Here is an 18,031-nt window from a genome sequence, read left to right as displayed (position 1 = left end):
AAGAATCAAATTAGAGATTTTAAATTTATATGGTTTTCTGGGATTTCAGTGTGATCACAGTGCCTAGAAATTAAATCCTTTTTTGGTGAAAAGCTAAGGGAAAAAAAAGTTTTGTTTTCAAGAACTAATTTTGCCTATTATATAATCATATATAAAGTATAATATGCCTGTTAACAAGTGTTACAATGTAATGATAATTCACAAACATAAAGGAACAGCATTCCAAGCAGAGGAAATAGAATAAACTCTTAGAAAAATCTCTAGCGTGCATGCCATCTTGCATGCAAGTTTGACTGCAATGAAGTTTGCATGAAGAAGAAAAGTGGGAAATGAGTCTGGTAAGGAGAAAAAGGGCATTCAGATGCACTGATAGAAGTGAGGGTATTTTACAAGTGATTTCAAGTAGGGATTTTTGAGAAAGATGGACGAGTCAAAAATACTCTGAATTTTAAGTCTAAGAAACAATTATGTCACCAAGAGAAGTAGGGAACCCAAAGTCAGGAGTTGACTCTCTGATGCTTAAACATTTCAACAGATTTCTTTCCCACTGCTTACTTTTTAGGTAATTCACTACTTACACAAATCTAAAATGGGGGAAAGGAAGGATTTTCATGTAATTTGGGTTTGCTGCTTGTAATAGTTCCATTAAAAGTTTGAAAGTCAAGGTAATTAATGGTAGCTACTGTAACAGGTAAACATCAATATTTCAGCAGCTTAACACAGTGGTATTTATTGTTTGCTGGTATCAAAGTTCAGTGTAGTTAGTGGGCAACGGTGTGGAGGGAGATGGAGATGTGAGTTGTGTTCCGTGCAGCTATTCGGAGATCCAGGCTCCACCCATGATACGGTTGTACCATCTGTAACATGAGGCTTCAAAGACATTCTGCGCTCATCTACGAACTGACTGGAGGGAAAACACGTAGACTCTCATGAAGGAGATAACATAATGCTCTCACTTCTACCCACACTCCACTGGCTAGAATTTAGTCCCACCCAATTCCAGGGATGGACGGAAGGTGTCAATTTAACTCGATGCTCAGGAATAATACTTCACATTGCCTCTGTCACAAATGGGAAGGAAGATAAAGCCCTTACCTGAATCACTGAGGACTTAACTTTGAAAGTATCCTTTCTGATTGTCCCTGTGATCAATGCGCACAAACGGTAAGAGCTGAAAGCAAAAGTAGTCACAGCAAGGAAAATGTACGATATAAAACTTCACAGCCTAGAGCTTAGTTAATCTGAAACGTACCTTTCTCACAATCTTTTGAACTTAGCTTAAGCAAAACATTCAGAAACTCTTGACATGTAACTAACGTCCTCCTATCTTGGCTTGAATAAGTGTTGAGGTATGTGTGGGTTTAATTTAGAAAGGCTTCAATTAATGAAGTGGACAGGCCACCTTTAAAAAAAAAAGGCAGAGTTCCAAATTCTCCACATCTTAGCCAACACTTGCTGTCTTTTCTTTTCTTTAATAACAGCCGTCCCAACAGGTGTGAGATGGTGTTTCATTTTGATACCGATTTGCATTTGCATTTCCCTGATGATTAGTACTGTTGAGCACCTTTTCATATACCTGTTGGCCATTTGTATGTTTTCTTTGGAGAAATGTCTATTCAAGCCCTTTGCCTATCTTTAAATTGGCTTATTCAGTTCCTTTTAGTCAGTTACATGTTTTGGATAATAACCCCTTATTCGATAGATGGTTGGCAATATTTTCTCCCATTCTGTAGATTGCCTTTTCACTCTGTTGATTGTTTCCTTTGCTGTTCAAAAGATTTTTAATTTGATGTAATCCTCCTTGCCTATTTTTTGGTTTTGGTGCCTGTGATTTGGTGTCAATTCCAAGAAATCATTGCCAAGACCACTGCCCAGGAATTGCTGCTCAATGGGGATACAATTGCAGCTTTGCAAGATGAGTAAGTTCTAGAGCTTTGCTGTACAGCATACTGTCTACAGTTAATAATGTGGTATTGCGCACTTTAAAACAGGTTAAGAGGACAGATCTCGTGTTCAGTGTTATTATCACACACAAAAAGAAAACACAAAAGAACAGAAGGACATTTTTGCAGGTGATGGATATGCTTAGTATCTTGACTGTGATGAGGATATCAGGACGTATGCATATGTCCAAACTCATTAAAATGCACACCTTAAATACGTGCAATGTTCTGTGTATCAAGCAAACTTTAATAATGCTTTAAAAACCTGAGTGCTGCCTAGTTATTGAGCTTTTTCTTTCTGAGTTCAGAGCAAACATAGTTCAATACTATATGGTTTTTAAATACTGTGAATGAAAATAAAACTTTTCCAGCTATGAGAAAAGTAATTCTGCCATGGAGGAGTATCAGATACTAGTGCATAAGGAAACAACTCCTTCTTAAGCCCTGTGACAAAATGTAGCTACTTACCTAGTCCCTCCATCCACAGCGTAATCTCCTGCATAATTAAATATTCTCCCTGTGTTTCGAGTATTTAAAATTGAAGCATTACTGCCTGGGTTCTTAATTCGAAGAAATTGAGAGGGTAAATAAATTCAATGTCCTAGCCAAAAAGGCAGTGTATCTGTTTCAGGAAAACACACACACACACACACACACACACACACACACACACACACACACCCCTCCTTTAAGTAGGAATAAACCTGGATGCCCCAAGATGGCTTGTGTGGTATCAAAGAATGTCCTCTGAGAACCAAGTTGGTTTCCTTGAAAACTTGAAAAGGGAAATTCAGTCTCTCCCACCCTGCTTGCTTCCTGATTCCACAAGCTTCTGCCCTGCAGTCTGTATCTCTGGGACATCATCCGTGTCTCACAGACACCACTGGACTTGGATTGGTCAGAAGGAAGCAGAGGAGGAGCCACTCTGAACAGCTTTTTTTTTTTTTTTCCCTTCACACACCATAAAAATCAGCAGCAGCTAAAAACACTCAAAGCAAAGCTTCAGGTTGGGAACCGACACCCCTGAGAGGCAGCTGATGTGAGCATGTGCACACAGGTTCATCTCCCAATAGCACAGCCGCCACTAGGAAAATTATTTTGAAAAGACCTGAATGCATGAGACTGAAGTTAAAGTGAAGGTGAGAACAAAAAGAGCAAACAGCAGACTGGACTGTGAATGAGCAGCCTGAAGCCTAAGATTTCAAAGTGATGGTGATCAGAGTGGTACCTGAAAGAGACTGAAAACTCCATTTCAAGCTTTGGAGCACGTGACTTTTATTCACAGCAGGCGTGCCAGTTTCAGCCTCGCCACTTTCAGACAGATAAAGACCTGGGGGATTTCACTGACGCTCCCTGACCCAGGAGGTTCGAGCCATTCACTGGGGACCTGAATCCACTTGGCGCAGGATGAACTCTACCCATCGCCATGGGATGCACACTTCCCTCCACTTTTGGAACCGCAGCACCTACGGACTGCACAGCAATGCCAGTGAGTCCCTGGGCAAAGGCTACTCTGATGGAGGGTGCTACGAGCAACTTTTTGTCTCTCCGGAGGTGTTTGTGACTCTGGGTGTCATAAGCTTGTTGGAGAATATCCTGGTGATTGTGGCAATAGCCAAGAACAAGAATCTGCACTCACCCATGTACTTTTTCATCTGCAGCCTGGCCGTGGCTGATATGTTGGTGAGTGTTTCCAATGGGTCAGAGACCATTGTCATCACCCTGCTAAACAGCACAGACACGGACACACAAAGCTTCACGGTGAATATTGATAATGTCATTGACTCAGTGATCTGTAGCTCCTTGCTTGCATCGATCTGCAGCCTGCTTTCGATTGCAGTGGACAGGTACTTCACTATCTTTTACGCTCTCCAGTATCACAACATAATGACGGTTAAGCGGGTTGGGATCATCATCAGCTGTATCTGGGCAGCGTGCACGGTGTCGGGTGTTCTGTTCATCATTTACTCAGACAGCAGTGCTGTTATCATCTGCCTCATCACCATGTTCTTCACCATGCTGGCTCTCATGGCTTCCCTCTATGTCCACATGTTCCTCATGGCCAGACTTCACATTAAGAGGATCGCCGTCCTCCCCGGCACTGGCACCATCCGCCAAGGTGCCAACATGAAGGGGGCGATTACCTTGACCATACTGATTGGGGTCTTTGTTGTCTGCTGGGCCCCCTTCTTCCTGCATTTAATATTCTACATCTCCTGTCCCCAGAATCCATACTGTGTGTGCTTCATGTCTCACTTTAACTTGTATCTCATTCTGATCATGTGCAATTCCATCATTGATCCTCTAATCTATGCACTCCGGAGCCAAGAACTGAGGAAAACCTTCAAAGAGATCATCTGCTGCTATCCCCTAGGTGGCCTGTGTGATCTGTCTGGCAGATATTAAACGGGGACAGTGGAGATGCTAAAAACACGCATAAGAGACTTTCATTCTTGTACAACCTGAACAGTGTGCTTCTGCAACAGCTTTTTCTTCTGTGTAAGGCACCGGCTGAGAAACTCTATTGTGCAAATTTAAGTCTATAATTTTTGATGTGAAAAAAAATGCCCGGTCTCGGTGTATATTTAATGTCATGCTACTTTCTGACTGTAAAATGTTAATCCATTTTACCGGCTGTAGGCACTCTGGATTTATAAAAAAGAAAGAAGCCCTTATGAAAAGTTTAACACTGTTTCTTTCTTGTTATTCACAAGGATTTGATACTTTGCTTGTTTTAGTAACATGGAAATCACAGCTTCATTAAATATATTCAAATGAATGGTTTCTTATATTACACTCCACAACACTGAAGTATGGAGACTCGATTCTCGCATTTAGGGGAGAAATACTAAAGGTCAGATGCTTAATCATTTTTTTTAAGCTGAAATTTCAAGTCATTTAATAAAACTTGTCCTTTCTCTTTGTGCAGAAGTAGAAATGAAGCTTCTATTGGGAGCTGTTAAAAGAGTTACTAAATGGGGGGGGGGGTACTATTTTGAGTCAGAAAACTATCTATGTTTCCACAGAAACAGAGAGATTAATTTGCCCAAGCACGCAGGCTGATATGCCACGCAGGCAACCCAGCCTGGGAGAGAACACAGCAGCCATGGGGATTAACGTGCTCTGGGAGACCTAAGTTAACATGGAAAGCTAAACTTCCTGACACCAAACTATTTCCAACCACCTCTAATGAAAACAGAGCATCAGGCCTTTCTGCTCCTTTAATCGGGGATCCAGAGAGTCTGCTGAGATGTCCAGAAAAGGTGGTGCTGCACTGAGAGCTGGCTTCTAAAAACTACACAGTTCGTACTGAGTTCTTCCACTTTTCACATCAAAGTGACTTGCAGTTTACTTATTGCTGATTTTCTGAACTGGAGTTTAAGTAGTCATTATTAAGGATTTTAACTTTAAACCTGTAGCGCAAGTATTTTCAGGCAATATTTGTAAATATCCCCCCCAAAAAGGGGGGGGTACTTCTGATGTTGGTACTTTACAAGCAGAAAGAAATTCGCCACCGGAACCCCAGAATATGTCAAGAGATAAATTAGCCTACCACAACCATATTTTAGAGAGTAAATACTTGTTTCACTCCAAATAATCCCACAGATTTGGCTACTGGGTACTAAACTCTGTACTTTTCAATCTGCAAGTACTTAAAGAAAGAAAATATATTAGGCTGAGGATTACCACATAAACCATTGTTTGATTTAATTTACAGTGTCTTCAAATGCTCATGGGCAGAGATAACATGTAAAGGTATCTCTTTACTCAAATCTAAATGTTTTTTACATGTTGACAGCAAGTTCCAAGAAACACTTTCAGCATTCACGTGGAAACATTAAAGTGTAACAGTGAAGTTAAAGTTTACACATGAAAGGTGTTACTGAAGCTTGATTCACTACAATCCCTCTATTCTGATGTAAAAATAAATGTGAGGATTTAAATACAAACAAAACCAACAGTCAGAGCCCAAAACTGTAGCAGGACATAGATGGCATTTTTGTCTTTGCTGCGATTTCTGTGCATCATTTCACATAGTGACTGTGAGAAATCCCAGGGACTGGAGACACAGAAGAGAGCTATCAGCCTGGCCCATCTTCAATGGTGGCTGCCCTTTCAGTCTATTCTATTTCTCTCTCCAATGTCAGTTCAGATGCTGCTCTGTGCATTTAGAGCCAGCCCACTTCTCCCATTGAAAGGAAATCAGGCCCCTTCAGCTTGAATTTCACACCTCCTCCCAGCAGGTCACAGTGACAGGATGAGTGTTAGTCATGAACCTCTGTGCTCGGCCATCTTCCCCTATAAGCCCAGGGCACAGTATTGACTTCCGGTTCTTTAAATGCTAAGACAGTGTCTTACTCATTACTTCCTGTTCTCCAAAGATTCTTCTATTATGTTACTTCCTCTTTCTCCAGTAAAACCAAAACTCCCCCCAGAGGAATACATCATTATCACCCAAAGTCCACACTTTACATTAGAGTTAATTCATAGGTGTCGTACCTTCTACGTGTTGTTACAAATATATAATGACGTGCATGACAGTATCATACAGAATAGTTCCACTGTCTTAAAAATATTCTATGCTCCACCTATTCATCCCTCCCCTCCTAAGCCTTGTCAACCTCTGACCCTTTTATTGTCCCATAGCTTTGCCTTTTCCAGAATGTCTTGGAATCATACAGTATATGACCATCTCAGATTGGCTTCTTCCACTTGGTAACATGCATTTAAGATTCCTTTGCGTCTTTCTATGGCTTGGTAGCTCATTTCTTTCTAGTGCTAAATAATATGTCGTTGTATAGCTATAACACAGTTTATCCACTTACCTACTGAAGAACATCTTACTTGCTTCCAAAATCTGGGAATTATGAATAAAGCTGCTATAAAAATACTTTTGTCTGAACATAAAGTTTTTGACTCATTATCAAGGAGCAGAAATTAACTTTTAAAAACTTCAGTACAAATACTGTGGTGTACATGTCTCTCTTTTAATACTTTGTTAAGGGTAGTTAGTTAGCATTTACATTATGCTGGTCAGGAGAATATACACCAAATGTGGCTGGTAGGCGGCACCAGGTGCCTTTATTGAAATTTTCACTAGAAAGCTCAACTAAGTATAAAGTATATTAGAAACGATATTTTCCACTGGTGAAATGAGTGACTTTCAACACTTGTTGTTCACTTAGAAAGTGGTGTAGCCATAACTTGCATGAACAAGGTTTGTATCTCATTTCTGCTCACTTAGCTCTAAGTGAGCAAACACTTTGACTCTAAGTCCAAAGCTCCAAGTAGTCCCACGTGTCCCCCATCTGTTTCAAAAAAGTCTCTGTTGTCCAAACTAAGTATTTTGCAATTACTAAAACATTCTTGAAGAATTATTTAATAACATGTAAGTATCGACTTATGCTTTATGTTACAAGGAATACACAAAACAGAATATTTAGTGTGATACCAACTAGCTAAAGAAAGTACCACCAGTCTGCTTCTATACCTCCCACACACTACTTTCAATAACTCATGAGCGATCCGTAGTCATTATTCCTGGGTAATAATATTAAGGGTGATAATATTAAGACACACAAGCATTACAACAGAAAGACAGTTGACGGAAATGCAACTGCCAAACTGCCAATGATATGTGGAAAAAGAGTAAACACAAAATAAGTTAGTTTTGAACAAGAACATATCTTAGATATCATCTTATCCAACCCTCTAAGACTCAGAGACATTGTCTAATATCACGTGTGAAGTCAGTTGCAGCATCAAAACCCAAGATTCAGTTCCTGACCCCCATTCATACTTCCTTGTATCAGATTTTAAGAGCCTTCTTCTGTAGACAAGTGCAGCTTTCTAGTCATACAGGCCTGTGATAGAGTTATGGTTATATTAATTTTCAGCTGTGAGATTTTGTTTAAGTTCATTTTCTCAATGTTAAATGCATAGTAATACCTGTCTGATGGTAATCTTAAAAGGATAAAAGACAATTACAAGATCAAAACTTAAAATTCAACAAAACAGTGTCCAACACATATAGGCACTCAAAAATGATAATTATTAGTTTTTTTAAGAATACAAAGTAAATGAATAAACCCATGCATGAACAAAGACTTACTAGCTTTGCTATCTCTCAACATTATTAATAAACATATCTAGGTCCTGGGCTTAATTATGTATCTTTTCTTAAACTACTTTAAATAATTTCCTTGAATTTGACAGAATTTTTGTACAAATGGATATATCTAAACATAGTAGATACACAGACATACCTGCATTCTAAAAGGATAATTTTTTATCACCAATAATGCTAATTGTTTTAAAATTTGCAAAGCCACATTCAACACTGGAAAAGCTAATTAGACACCATGTCAAACATGAAATAACCAATTAGCCCATTTCTTCAAAGATGATTTGATACTCATTAAACTTTACGCCATTAATTTAAATGTTAGTGCCAAAAAACTATCCGAGCTGACATTGTGTAAACCCTTGAAAAAGAGCCATAAATCATTAATTTATAGTCACACCTTGATGTTCACTCATTAGTTTATCATGTATTGATCAAAACTATGTGTCTGAAGGTAGAAAGAGAACAGGGTTTGGAGTAGGGAATACTGGTTCAAATCCCAGGGTTACCAGCTCTAGAACCTTGGGCAGGTTTCCTGAGCATCTATAATCTAACCTGAAATGAAGATAATATCCACTGTCTTGTCATATAGTTAACAATGATAAACATTAGATAATGTAAAATTACATCAATTGAAAGGATCTAGTACTATAGTGCTTGTCATCAATTATTTTAATAATTCATCAAATTGTGCTCAAAAGGTTATCAGAGCTTAGACCCTAGAAGAAGTTAAATGGTGAGACTCTTGGATATCCTTGCCTCCCCAGTATGGAGAGACAGGAACACATTCCAATCTGTTTTCGCAACTTCATTTATTTCTAACAAGCAAAGTAAGTTAAAAAAAATTTATATATATATATATATATATATATATATATATATATATATATAAAATTTAAGTATACAGAAATTTTAGAAAGAGAATGTGACAATGAATGTATGTATGTTCATGTATAACTGAAAAATTGTGCTCTACACTGGAATTTGACACAACATTGTAAAATGACTATAACTCAATAAAAAATACTAAAAAAAAAAAAGAAATTTTAAACACTCCAAAATAATTCAAGGGAGGTAAGTGGGTGGAATTGGGCAGGAAGACACAGGTTGTTTCGATGGCTTCAGTAATGTTCTAATTCTTGTGTTGAGTAATGGGTTTAATGTACACTTCAATATTACGCTGCACAGCTTCAAAATCTATGACATACACTTTTTTGTATGTATCCAATACTACATGAAAATGAAATGAATATAATGCATTTACTTTTTAATGTGCTTACGGAGATGGAGCATGCAAAAACTATATTTGCATAGAACAAAAATAAAGGATTCCTAGCACAATTTAATGCTACCACTTAGAAGGAAAAAAAAAAAAAACCCAAAGCTTGCAATGCTCATGGTTGAAATGGGCACTGGGTTAATGAAATTCACAATCATGGTTTACCATTATTAGCAGTGTTTTCACTGCCGAGAGACACCTGGAAGCCCCTCAAATACAGAGCCAAGTGGAAAATTTCAGCAACTCAATCAGTGAACCATTCAGTGAGGTTCTGTGTGGGGCTCAGCTGCAAGTGACACTATTATGGTCTGATTTCTAAACCTAACATTCTAAACAGTGCGAGAAATTTCACTTTTAAATCCAAACCATCACTGAACATAACTTAAAAGTGAAAATATAACAATAAATTTGGTCATAATTCCACCAGAGGGGGGAAAAAACTTACGTTAAAATTATATCAGCAAAAAGTTTAAGTCCTCAATTTAAAATGTTATTTTTTTGTACTATTAAAGCTTCAAAATGGCCCCATTAAAAACTACACATGTAAATTTTACATAAACCTCACAATATCCTGGAGATTTCATTTAAAACAACATATAATAGTCATATTTTTTACTGAGTTCTTTCATTCAGAAAGAAAGCAAGAAGGCTTTAGAGTAATTCTTTTTGTGATTTTGTTTACATAGGGTGATTTCTGTACTGCTGAAAACTGTGCTCTGCTTATCATTTGTACCTATTACCTATATAGCTGTTAGCTACTTACTGTCAATATTGGAAAGAAAATCTATACATTTTCACCTCCGCCCTCCCTCTAGTCTTCCTCCTGAAGACATCACATCTCCATTTTCCACAACAATCAATGTCTTATTTTCACCTAAAACTCAATGTGTCTAAAACAAAAGTGTTCCTTGACACAAATCTGACTTCATTTCACTCTCCTTATGTTTTCATCATTTCATCATTCTCCCAGGAACAGAAACTCCAAAGTTTAGTCACATTATGTTTTCACTCCAAGATTAAATGAAATAAGTGAGATTCTGAAAACGGCTCAGGTGCATAAAAGCCTGACATAAGTGGCTGGGCCTTTCTGTCTATACAATGGAGCAGGATGGCAAGAAAACTGACTTCTGTGGATTTATAATTCCTGTTGGGCAAGGCAGGAAGACAAGGACAAGACTGGTTAATTTGGGTTTGGTGGGCTTTTTCTTTCCTTTTTTTTAAAAAACGTGTTTAAAAAGCAGGCTCAGAGAAGTCTGGGATATACATATATATAAATTTAATAGGAACAGGTGCAGAGATAGTGGAAGATAAGACTACAGAGGTCCCTCAGTCTGTCTTGCAGCCTGCAGTTCCTTCCTCCCATTGTCTCCTAATCTCATTCTGGTGGAGCCTTCAACCCCATCACAGCACTACAACTGCTCTTGCAAACATGACCAAGATGCTTCCAATGACCAAAGCCAATGATCAGCTTATTCTAATTTTATTTAGACCAACACACACATTAACTCGTAAGTCACTCCCTTTTTCTCACTGTGTTTGGTTCTCAGGACACCAAAATCCTTGGTCTTCCTCCTGCCTCAAAAGTGTCTTCTCAGTCTCCTTTGCAGATTCCTCCTCTCTTCCCCAAAATACTTCACAACAGAATCTTCCACAGCTCAGTGCTTTGCGCTGTTCCCTTCTCGTTGGTCATTTCAACCAGTCTCAAAGCACTGAATACTGTCACTATTCTGAAGACTCCCAAAGGTATAGCTTCAATTTGGATCACTTCCACTATTTTCTGAACATCTATACTTAGCTTTCTAAAACAAATTCTGTCTTAATTCAAGCTGCCATAATAAATTACCACAGACTGGGTGGCTTAAAGCACAAACATTTACTTCTCCCAGTTCTGGAGGCTGGGCAGTGCAAGATAAAGGCACCAGGGAGTTCAGTTCTGGTGAGAGCATTCTTCTTGGTTGTACATGACTGTGTTCTAGCGGTAGCATCACATGGAAGAGAGAGAAAGAATTAACCCTCTTCCGCACTTCATAAGAACACTAATCCCATCATGGGAGCTCCACCCTCATGACCTATTTACCTTCCAAAGACCCCGTCTCCAAATACTACCACATGAGGACTCCACTATGAATTTTAGGGAGACACAAAACACAGCAGATGCCAAACTTACAAGTCTATTTTGAACTCCTGGTATTTCCACCCAAAACTTCTCTCACTGCTTTGCCCACATCAGGTGATGGCAGCTGGATCCTTCCAGTGACTCAGACTGAAATCTCTAGAGTCACCACTAATTTCTCTTTGTCTTATACCCTGTTTTGGATCCATCAGGATATATTATTGGCCTTATCATTAAAATATATCCAGTGTCTTCACCTAGCACCTACAATGGAGCTTGTCTGGGAGAAGAGCTCAGTGGATATTTGATGAAAGAATGAAGAAATGTGCAAAAATAGCAGGGAAAAAGCTCAGACTGGATGCCCCGTTAATAGCAGTATTGAAGCAGTTAGTGAACAAAGGACAGACCATGAAGTCATGATCACAGAGGTCAAAGAAAAACTAGAAAGGGTGATACGACTGAAGCTGAGGGAGGAGTGAGTCATAAGGAGCGAGTTGTCAGTCATTTCAGTAAAGAAAGAACTGAAACAGTGTTCAGAAAATTTTCCAACTAGAAATTTAGTGTACTTCATCTGAGAATAGAATTGCAAAGATGACTAAGGTTTTGATGAAATTATGAAAAAAATAGAAAACATGAGATGAAGAGCTAATTTCCAGTAAAATACTGAAGCAGATACCAGATGCTCTGGATCTCACACGGAGACAGAGAAGTAGAATGGGAGATGAAGCAGTGTGGAAACAGAATACAGACTCTTCTATTAACAAGCTGTACTGAATAGAACGGGGCATATAATTCCAAGGGATAATTTTCTCAAAATGGATTAGCTTCAAGGGAGAGCCTATGCAGAGGCAAAGAACCAATACAGACTAAGAGGCTGAAAATACTGAATATTTACTGAAAATTCTCAATAGTACAGCTAAATCACTTTCACATAATTTCCCATAAATGGTGACCTTTTCTTCTGAGTTATTTTTCCCCTCATTACACCATAAAGCAGCTGGGTGAAGAGCTCTACGTTGGGACTGGACCTTTCCAATCACCAGGAGATGAATCTGAAATGCCAACGCGTCCCTTACCCCAGAGGGAGAGTGATCAGCTCAGCTCCCACGTGGGGTCAGGGACTTCAGTAAGGTCTAGGCTTACTCACCCTTTCTGTTCGGAGCACAAGGTCCCTTCAGAATAGCCTTTCTATCATTCCTGGCTGGAGTGAACGTCTCTCTCACTCAGGAGGGGCCATCCACTCATATATGGCCCTCCTACATGTCAAACTGGACAGCTGGAGCCCCAGCTGCCAGGACCGTAAACTTTGGGACCTGGCAGAGCCATGCTGAGACCACGGATAGCTGTGTACTTTCGGCAGCAGACAGGGGAGGGCTAGCCCTCTCGGGCATCGGTGATAGGAAATGCATGAGACAAAACAAAGGAGACGTCAGCACACACACAAATGTGGCCAAGTGGGACAGATAAGATCCTGGCTAAACTCTCCTTTTACTAAAATTCTTCCCCAAAGTGAGAGCAGAAAGGTCAACAACCCATAACAATACCCATCAAGCACTGATGGGCCGATAGCCTCCCCGTTTCTTCCTTTATTAGCATAGAGACTGCTTCAGCGGATGTCACAGGATGCTTATTTTTGCTTGATTCATGCGTTTTGACACTTTGGTTAATGGTCCTGCATTACAGCATTACATTTTTATTTAGATATTCGCTACATAATATATTTCATTGTAAACATCTAAAAACAGGGTCTCGCCGTTCTGTAATTATTTTAGATAAAAGGAAGATGATCAAATTTAGAGAGACTGAAATAAAGTTAAATACTGAATATTAAAGCGGCCTTCATCTTTAAAGGAAAATATGAAAGAATATATACAGAGAATTCTAAAGGACAATATTGAATACATACACATACACACAACACGCAAACTGGTGTCCAGAGGTGTGGAAAATGGACCAGTTGAGACGAGTTTATTTCATTTATGTCAGTAATGTCCTGAAATGCAGTTGTTAACCGTTACCCACAGCCTGCTACTTGTGGATACACTGAAAGGCTTTGTCACGACCTGTAAGAAGCCTAGTTAGCAGAGGCTGTCCACTGGGATCGCAGGTCTGGGAAACAGTGCCAACTGGGGATTTATACACCAGGTGGCTTCAATTTTAGAAAAAGTGACTCATTAAGAGGAAGAAAGATCAATTAGCCAGAAAAACTTCAATACAGACTCATCACAGTGGTCTATCATTTTTGAAATTAGTCACAAATAAATATCAATGACTGGTCAGAAAATGAATAGACTGGCACACATCACTTGGCAGGAAGCACCACAGTGGGGAAGCTTGAGAATTTCAGGGAACTTTATGAATCAAGGCTACTGGATTAATTTAACCTACGATGGAGGAAATGGGGTATGCCAGATCTTAATCTGATTATTCTAATCACAAGGGAGTGGAAACTTTAGAGCAGCAGAAGACAGCATGTACCCCAGGAGCTTATGGCTTATTTCAAGCATGATGCCAACGACCAGTACTGTCCATGGCCTAAGGGTCGCATCCTCCAATTACCAAATTGTTCTGAGCTTCAGAGCTGGCACTGCTCCTTCAGGGACTGTGGGCAGATCAGTGAGAGGCTCTCTTCTCCAGCAGGAGACTATTCCTGCACACCACTTGTGCCAGGTTTTTCATTCCTTTTTTTCCGCTCCTTTGGAATTTATTATAAACTTGCTGGGATATGTTTCTCCTTTCATTTTATTTGTCTGTTTCTTTGTCTTCACAGAAACATACCAAAAAACAGTCCTTTCTAAATAAGGGCTCGTGTCATCAGGGTATTTGCTAGCAAAAAATAAAATATTCTTTTCCCATTGTTTCAGGTAAAATATTCATTATCCAGGAAGGAATAGCTAGATGCCTGTGAAACTTACTTTCGTAAAAGTGTTCTGTACTCAGTCTCCAGTACACAAGGACAAGGGAAAAAGACATTTTCATGGCGGCAACAGAGGACTCTCCACCCCATGAGGCGATTCTCTCACGGGTCTCCCACAACATCCCAGTCCTCACCTGGGAGGCCACAGCTTCGCAGCTCTATGGAAATCAGCTACATATCGTGAAACAATAAGGTCTTCGCTATAAGAGATCTGGATTATTTCATGGGTCTGTTGTAAATCGTAGGATCTTGCCATCATCCAGTCATCCTGAGAAAATCTTCATCCCGAACACCGTAGTAAGTTGGTACCAACTCCACGTCCAACAAGCTTCATCTCCGTATGAGGAACGTTTTAAAGTGGTTAAGTATTATCTATTTGTAAGAGGCAAATTCAGCCTCCTGGAGATGGACAGATTCTCAGTTTACAAAGGACAACAGGTGAAAATGCTGGCTGATGTAGCTCCTGCCAGGATGTGCCTTCTGCTACCATTGTTACAGGTGTATGTCCCATGGATGTCTTAGCTCATCACATCTCTTTTTCCTGAGTCGTTCTCTTCTAGAGTTCAGCTGCCACTTAAAATGGTATTTTCTAGCTGATCTCCTTCCTGTCAATCCAGGGCAACCCTAATAATCCCTGAGTAATTTTACTGTTATTAGATTGCTCCTGAGATTTCTCATCTAATTTAGTCAATGGTACAATGCACGTGTTTGGCAATACAGAGTTAGATGCATCCCCTTCTCTTGTTTTTTTATCTATGGTAACAATTCTTATCATTTATGGCTATGATACAGTAGGAATACATTTTAAATAATGAAGACAATTTATTGCTCACACACTTCAACATTTCATTAACAGGGATGGTTTCTGGTGAGGCTTTATCTGGAGGCGCAAGCAATACACTCAGGATTCAATTTCAGTCTGTTTCTCTAGCCTGCTTCCTGCAGTAGCTCCAGCCACAGGCTCTGTACAGTGGCCTCCAGGGGGCTCTAGGGCTCCATCCAGAACCACAAAAGTGGCTGCCACTGTTTCAGAGCCTTCACTCTCACATCACGTAGTGGGAGAAAGAAAAGGCGTCTCCTGCCCAAGTATTGGGATTCGTCCTCCTGTATTGTCCCTGGATGACTCACTGCAGCCAGGCTGATGGGAAGCCAACTGGCTCCCACCAAACAGTGCTAAGCCATGAGGGGTGGGTGAATTTCCCAAAAGATATCAGGGGACTATTAGTGAGAATGGGAGAATGGTAGCTGGAGTGACCCCTGAGGAATATTTGCATATTCGCTACAACATCTGCATACACAAGTCCTCTCAAGCGTGAATCCACAGAGTCTTTATACAAGCCAACCTACTTTGCTCAGTTCCCTTAGATTTCAGTTTCCCCTTATGGGAAATGCATTGCAACAAACACTAGCTCTCATGTTTTTAACTGCCCACTGATGAGATCAAGGAACATATCTCTGGGGCTCTTCTCCATCTGTCAAGGCTCTACTTCATATTCACTAGTCATTTTCTCGGTCATTGAACACAAATTATAACTTATGTTATTCTTTAGAAATAGTTGTACACTATTGTGTCTCTAGTTAACAATAGTGTACTACGAACTTAAAAATTTGTTAAGAAGGTAAAGCTCATGTTAAATGTTCTTACCGTGATTTTAAAAAAAAAGAAAGAATGGGGAGGGTGCAGCTCAGTGGTAGAGTGCGTGCTTAGCATGCACAAGGTCCTGGGTTCAATCCTCTGTATCCATTAAAAATAAATAAGTAAATAAACCTAATTACCTCCCCTCTGAAAAAGAAAAGAAAACTTTAAAAAAAGAAAGCAAAGAAAAAAACAGCTACTACTACTTTCTGCCCCACGTGACATTTTATTCTTAGCAGTTGATACGATGTACATGGGCCCTGGGGTTTCCTTTTCAGTCTTCTTAACTGAATTTGATAAGAGACAACGAAACTGTGCAACTGAGCTGAAATCAGCCAGGACTACAATTCTTATCTCAGATTTCTGAAGCTACTTTCAAGCAAATTAAAGATTTATGCCACCACATATATGGGTTGAAAACACAGAGAGGGATATCAGAAAAAAAAGTCAACCTAAGAAAGAAGGGACTGAGGGATTAAGAAAAGTGAGAGAAGGAAGAAGAAAAGCAAAAGGAGAAAAGGAGAGAGCAGAAAAAAAGAAAGAAGACGACATAACAAAAGAGGAGTCCCGGGTAGCCAATGATAAAATACCCCACACTAAATTTCCTTAAAGACCACTGAGCAATGCTATTGGCTACCCCTATTCCGAAGGAGGTAGATGAAAATATCTCTGTAAACTCATCTCCTATTCAACACTATGACATAGCACATATAATATATGCCTTTGAACACTCTGTAAAAGAGACAGTTCAACACAAAATTTGTCTGGCCCTATCTCTTCTGTAGAATCAAGTCATACAAATCTAACACCCTTAACGTAAAAATATGGTTGAAAACATCAAATACCTTGGCTTCTCTTTCCTCTGGAGACTGGGAGGACCAGATGAGGAAGATGGTGGAGCAGAGGGAAGAGGGAGGAGATTGAACAACAGGAGGAGCCTGTAGAAAAAAGAAAAGAAGTGTGACTAAAAAGACAAGTCAAGAAATCACCACATGCCCTGGACTGTCCTTTTGAGGTTGAAAGTCAGGAGGTGTAATGACATCAAAAGACATGACCAGGCAATTTTCTCCAGTAGTTTTCAGACTCGGGCAGAACAATAAAGAGAGCACGTGAAATCTGAGAGACTATGGAATCAGAAGCTCAAAACATGATGCAACTAAACCTTGCAAGTGATGCTCATTCAACCGTGTGTGTTTAAATAGGATTTATACTTATATTACTACTAATAATAAGGAATATAAGAAATATTAAAAATGACTGAATGTCAAAATTATATGATTCAGACAAGTTCTAAAAAATCTGACATAAACTATGCAAAGTTTAGTTTTGTGGAAAGAAGGTTAAAATGCGTTTGGTTATAAAATCATTTATTACAGTTCATTTTATAAACATTAGCACCTTTAGCATTCATCACTTACTTTTCTATGGGAACAAAATTGTACCCTATCAAGCAGAATTCCTAGTAATTATAAATCACAAGCTGACTCAAACAGACACTACAAAATTATGAGATATTTCCCTCAAGGATTATGATTTATATATATAGTACAATGTGTATCTGTATATATATCATGTGATTACTGTATGGTCATATGTATATAATCTCCATGTATCTATGTTAAAGAGTTTGTTTTGATTTGACACAACATTGTAAAATGACTATAACTCAATAAAAAATGTTTAAAGAAAAAAAAGAGTTTGTTTTGGGGCATTATTTAATTTTTCTTAGTAGGTGATTTATTTCATGATTAAGAGTAATTAGTTGCCTTTATCCAAGCCTGTAAAGGGAGATACTCTAAAAGTGACTATAGCTAAAGCAGTAAGAAAGGAGAAAGAAGAAAGACAAAAGTCAATTGAAGCTTACTGACTGACTTTTACAGACTAGGTTATTTATACTCCATTAAGTTTATCTCATTGACTTCACTTGCAGTCACATAATCAATGACAGTTCCACTCTCTTCTCAAAACAAGTACAAAACTTCTACCTTAACCAACTTCAACATTTCCCTTTGAATGAGA

At 39.1% G+C, this 18,031-nt stretch overlaps 1 protein-coding gene across 1 annotated transcript; it reads left to right on the top strand.

The window, feature by feature from the left end:
- Positions 1-2,820: 2,820 nt before the first annotated feature.
- Positions 2,821-5,063, top strand: MC4R (melanocortin 4 receptor). The gene has a single exon (XM_006182784.2). The coding sequence runs from the start codon at positions 3,351-3,353 to the stop codon at positions 4,347-4,349; it is 999 nt and encodes a 332-aa protein (XP_006182846.1). The 5' UTR covers positions 2,821-3,350; the 3' UTR covers positions 4,350-5,063.
- Positions 5,064-18,031: the final 12,968 nt, after the last annotated feature.

The sequence above is a fragment of the Camelus ferus genome, chromosome 30, assembly GCF_009834535.1.
Source record: "Camelus ferus isolate YT-003-E chromosome 30, BCGSAC_Cfer_1.0, whole genome shotgun sequence".
Classification (NCBI taxonomy): domain Eukaryota; kingdom Metazoa; phylum Chordata; class Mammalia; order Artiodactyla; family Camelidae; genus Camelus; species Camelus ferus.
This window is presented reverse-complemented; position numbering and strand designations above follow the sequence as displayed.

Coding starts and splice junctions, on each gene's coding strand:
- MC4R (XM_006182784.2), top strand. CDS start 3,351: ATGAACTCTACCCATCGCCATGGGATGCACACTTCCCTCCACTTTTGG.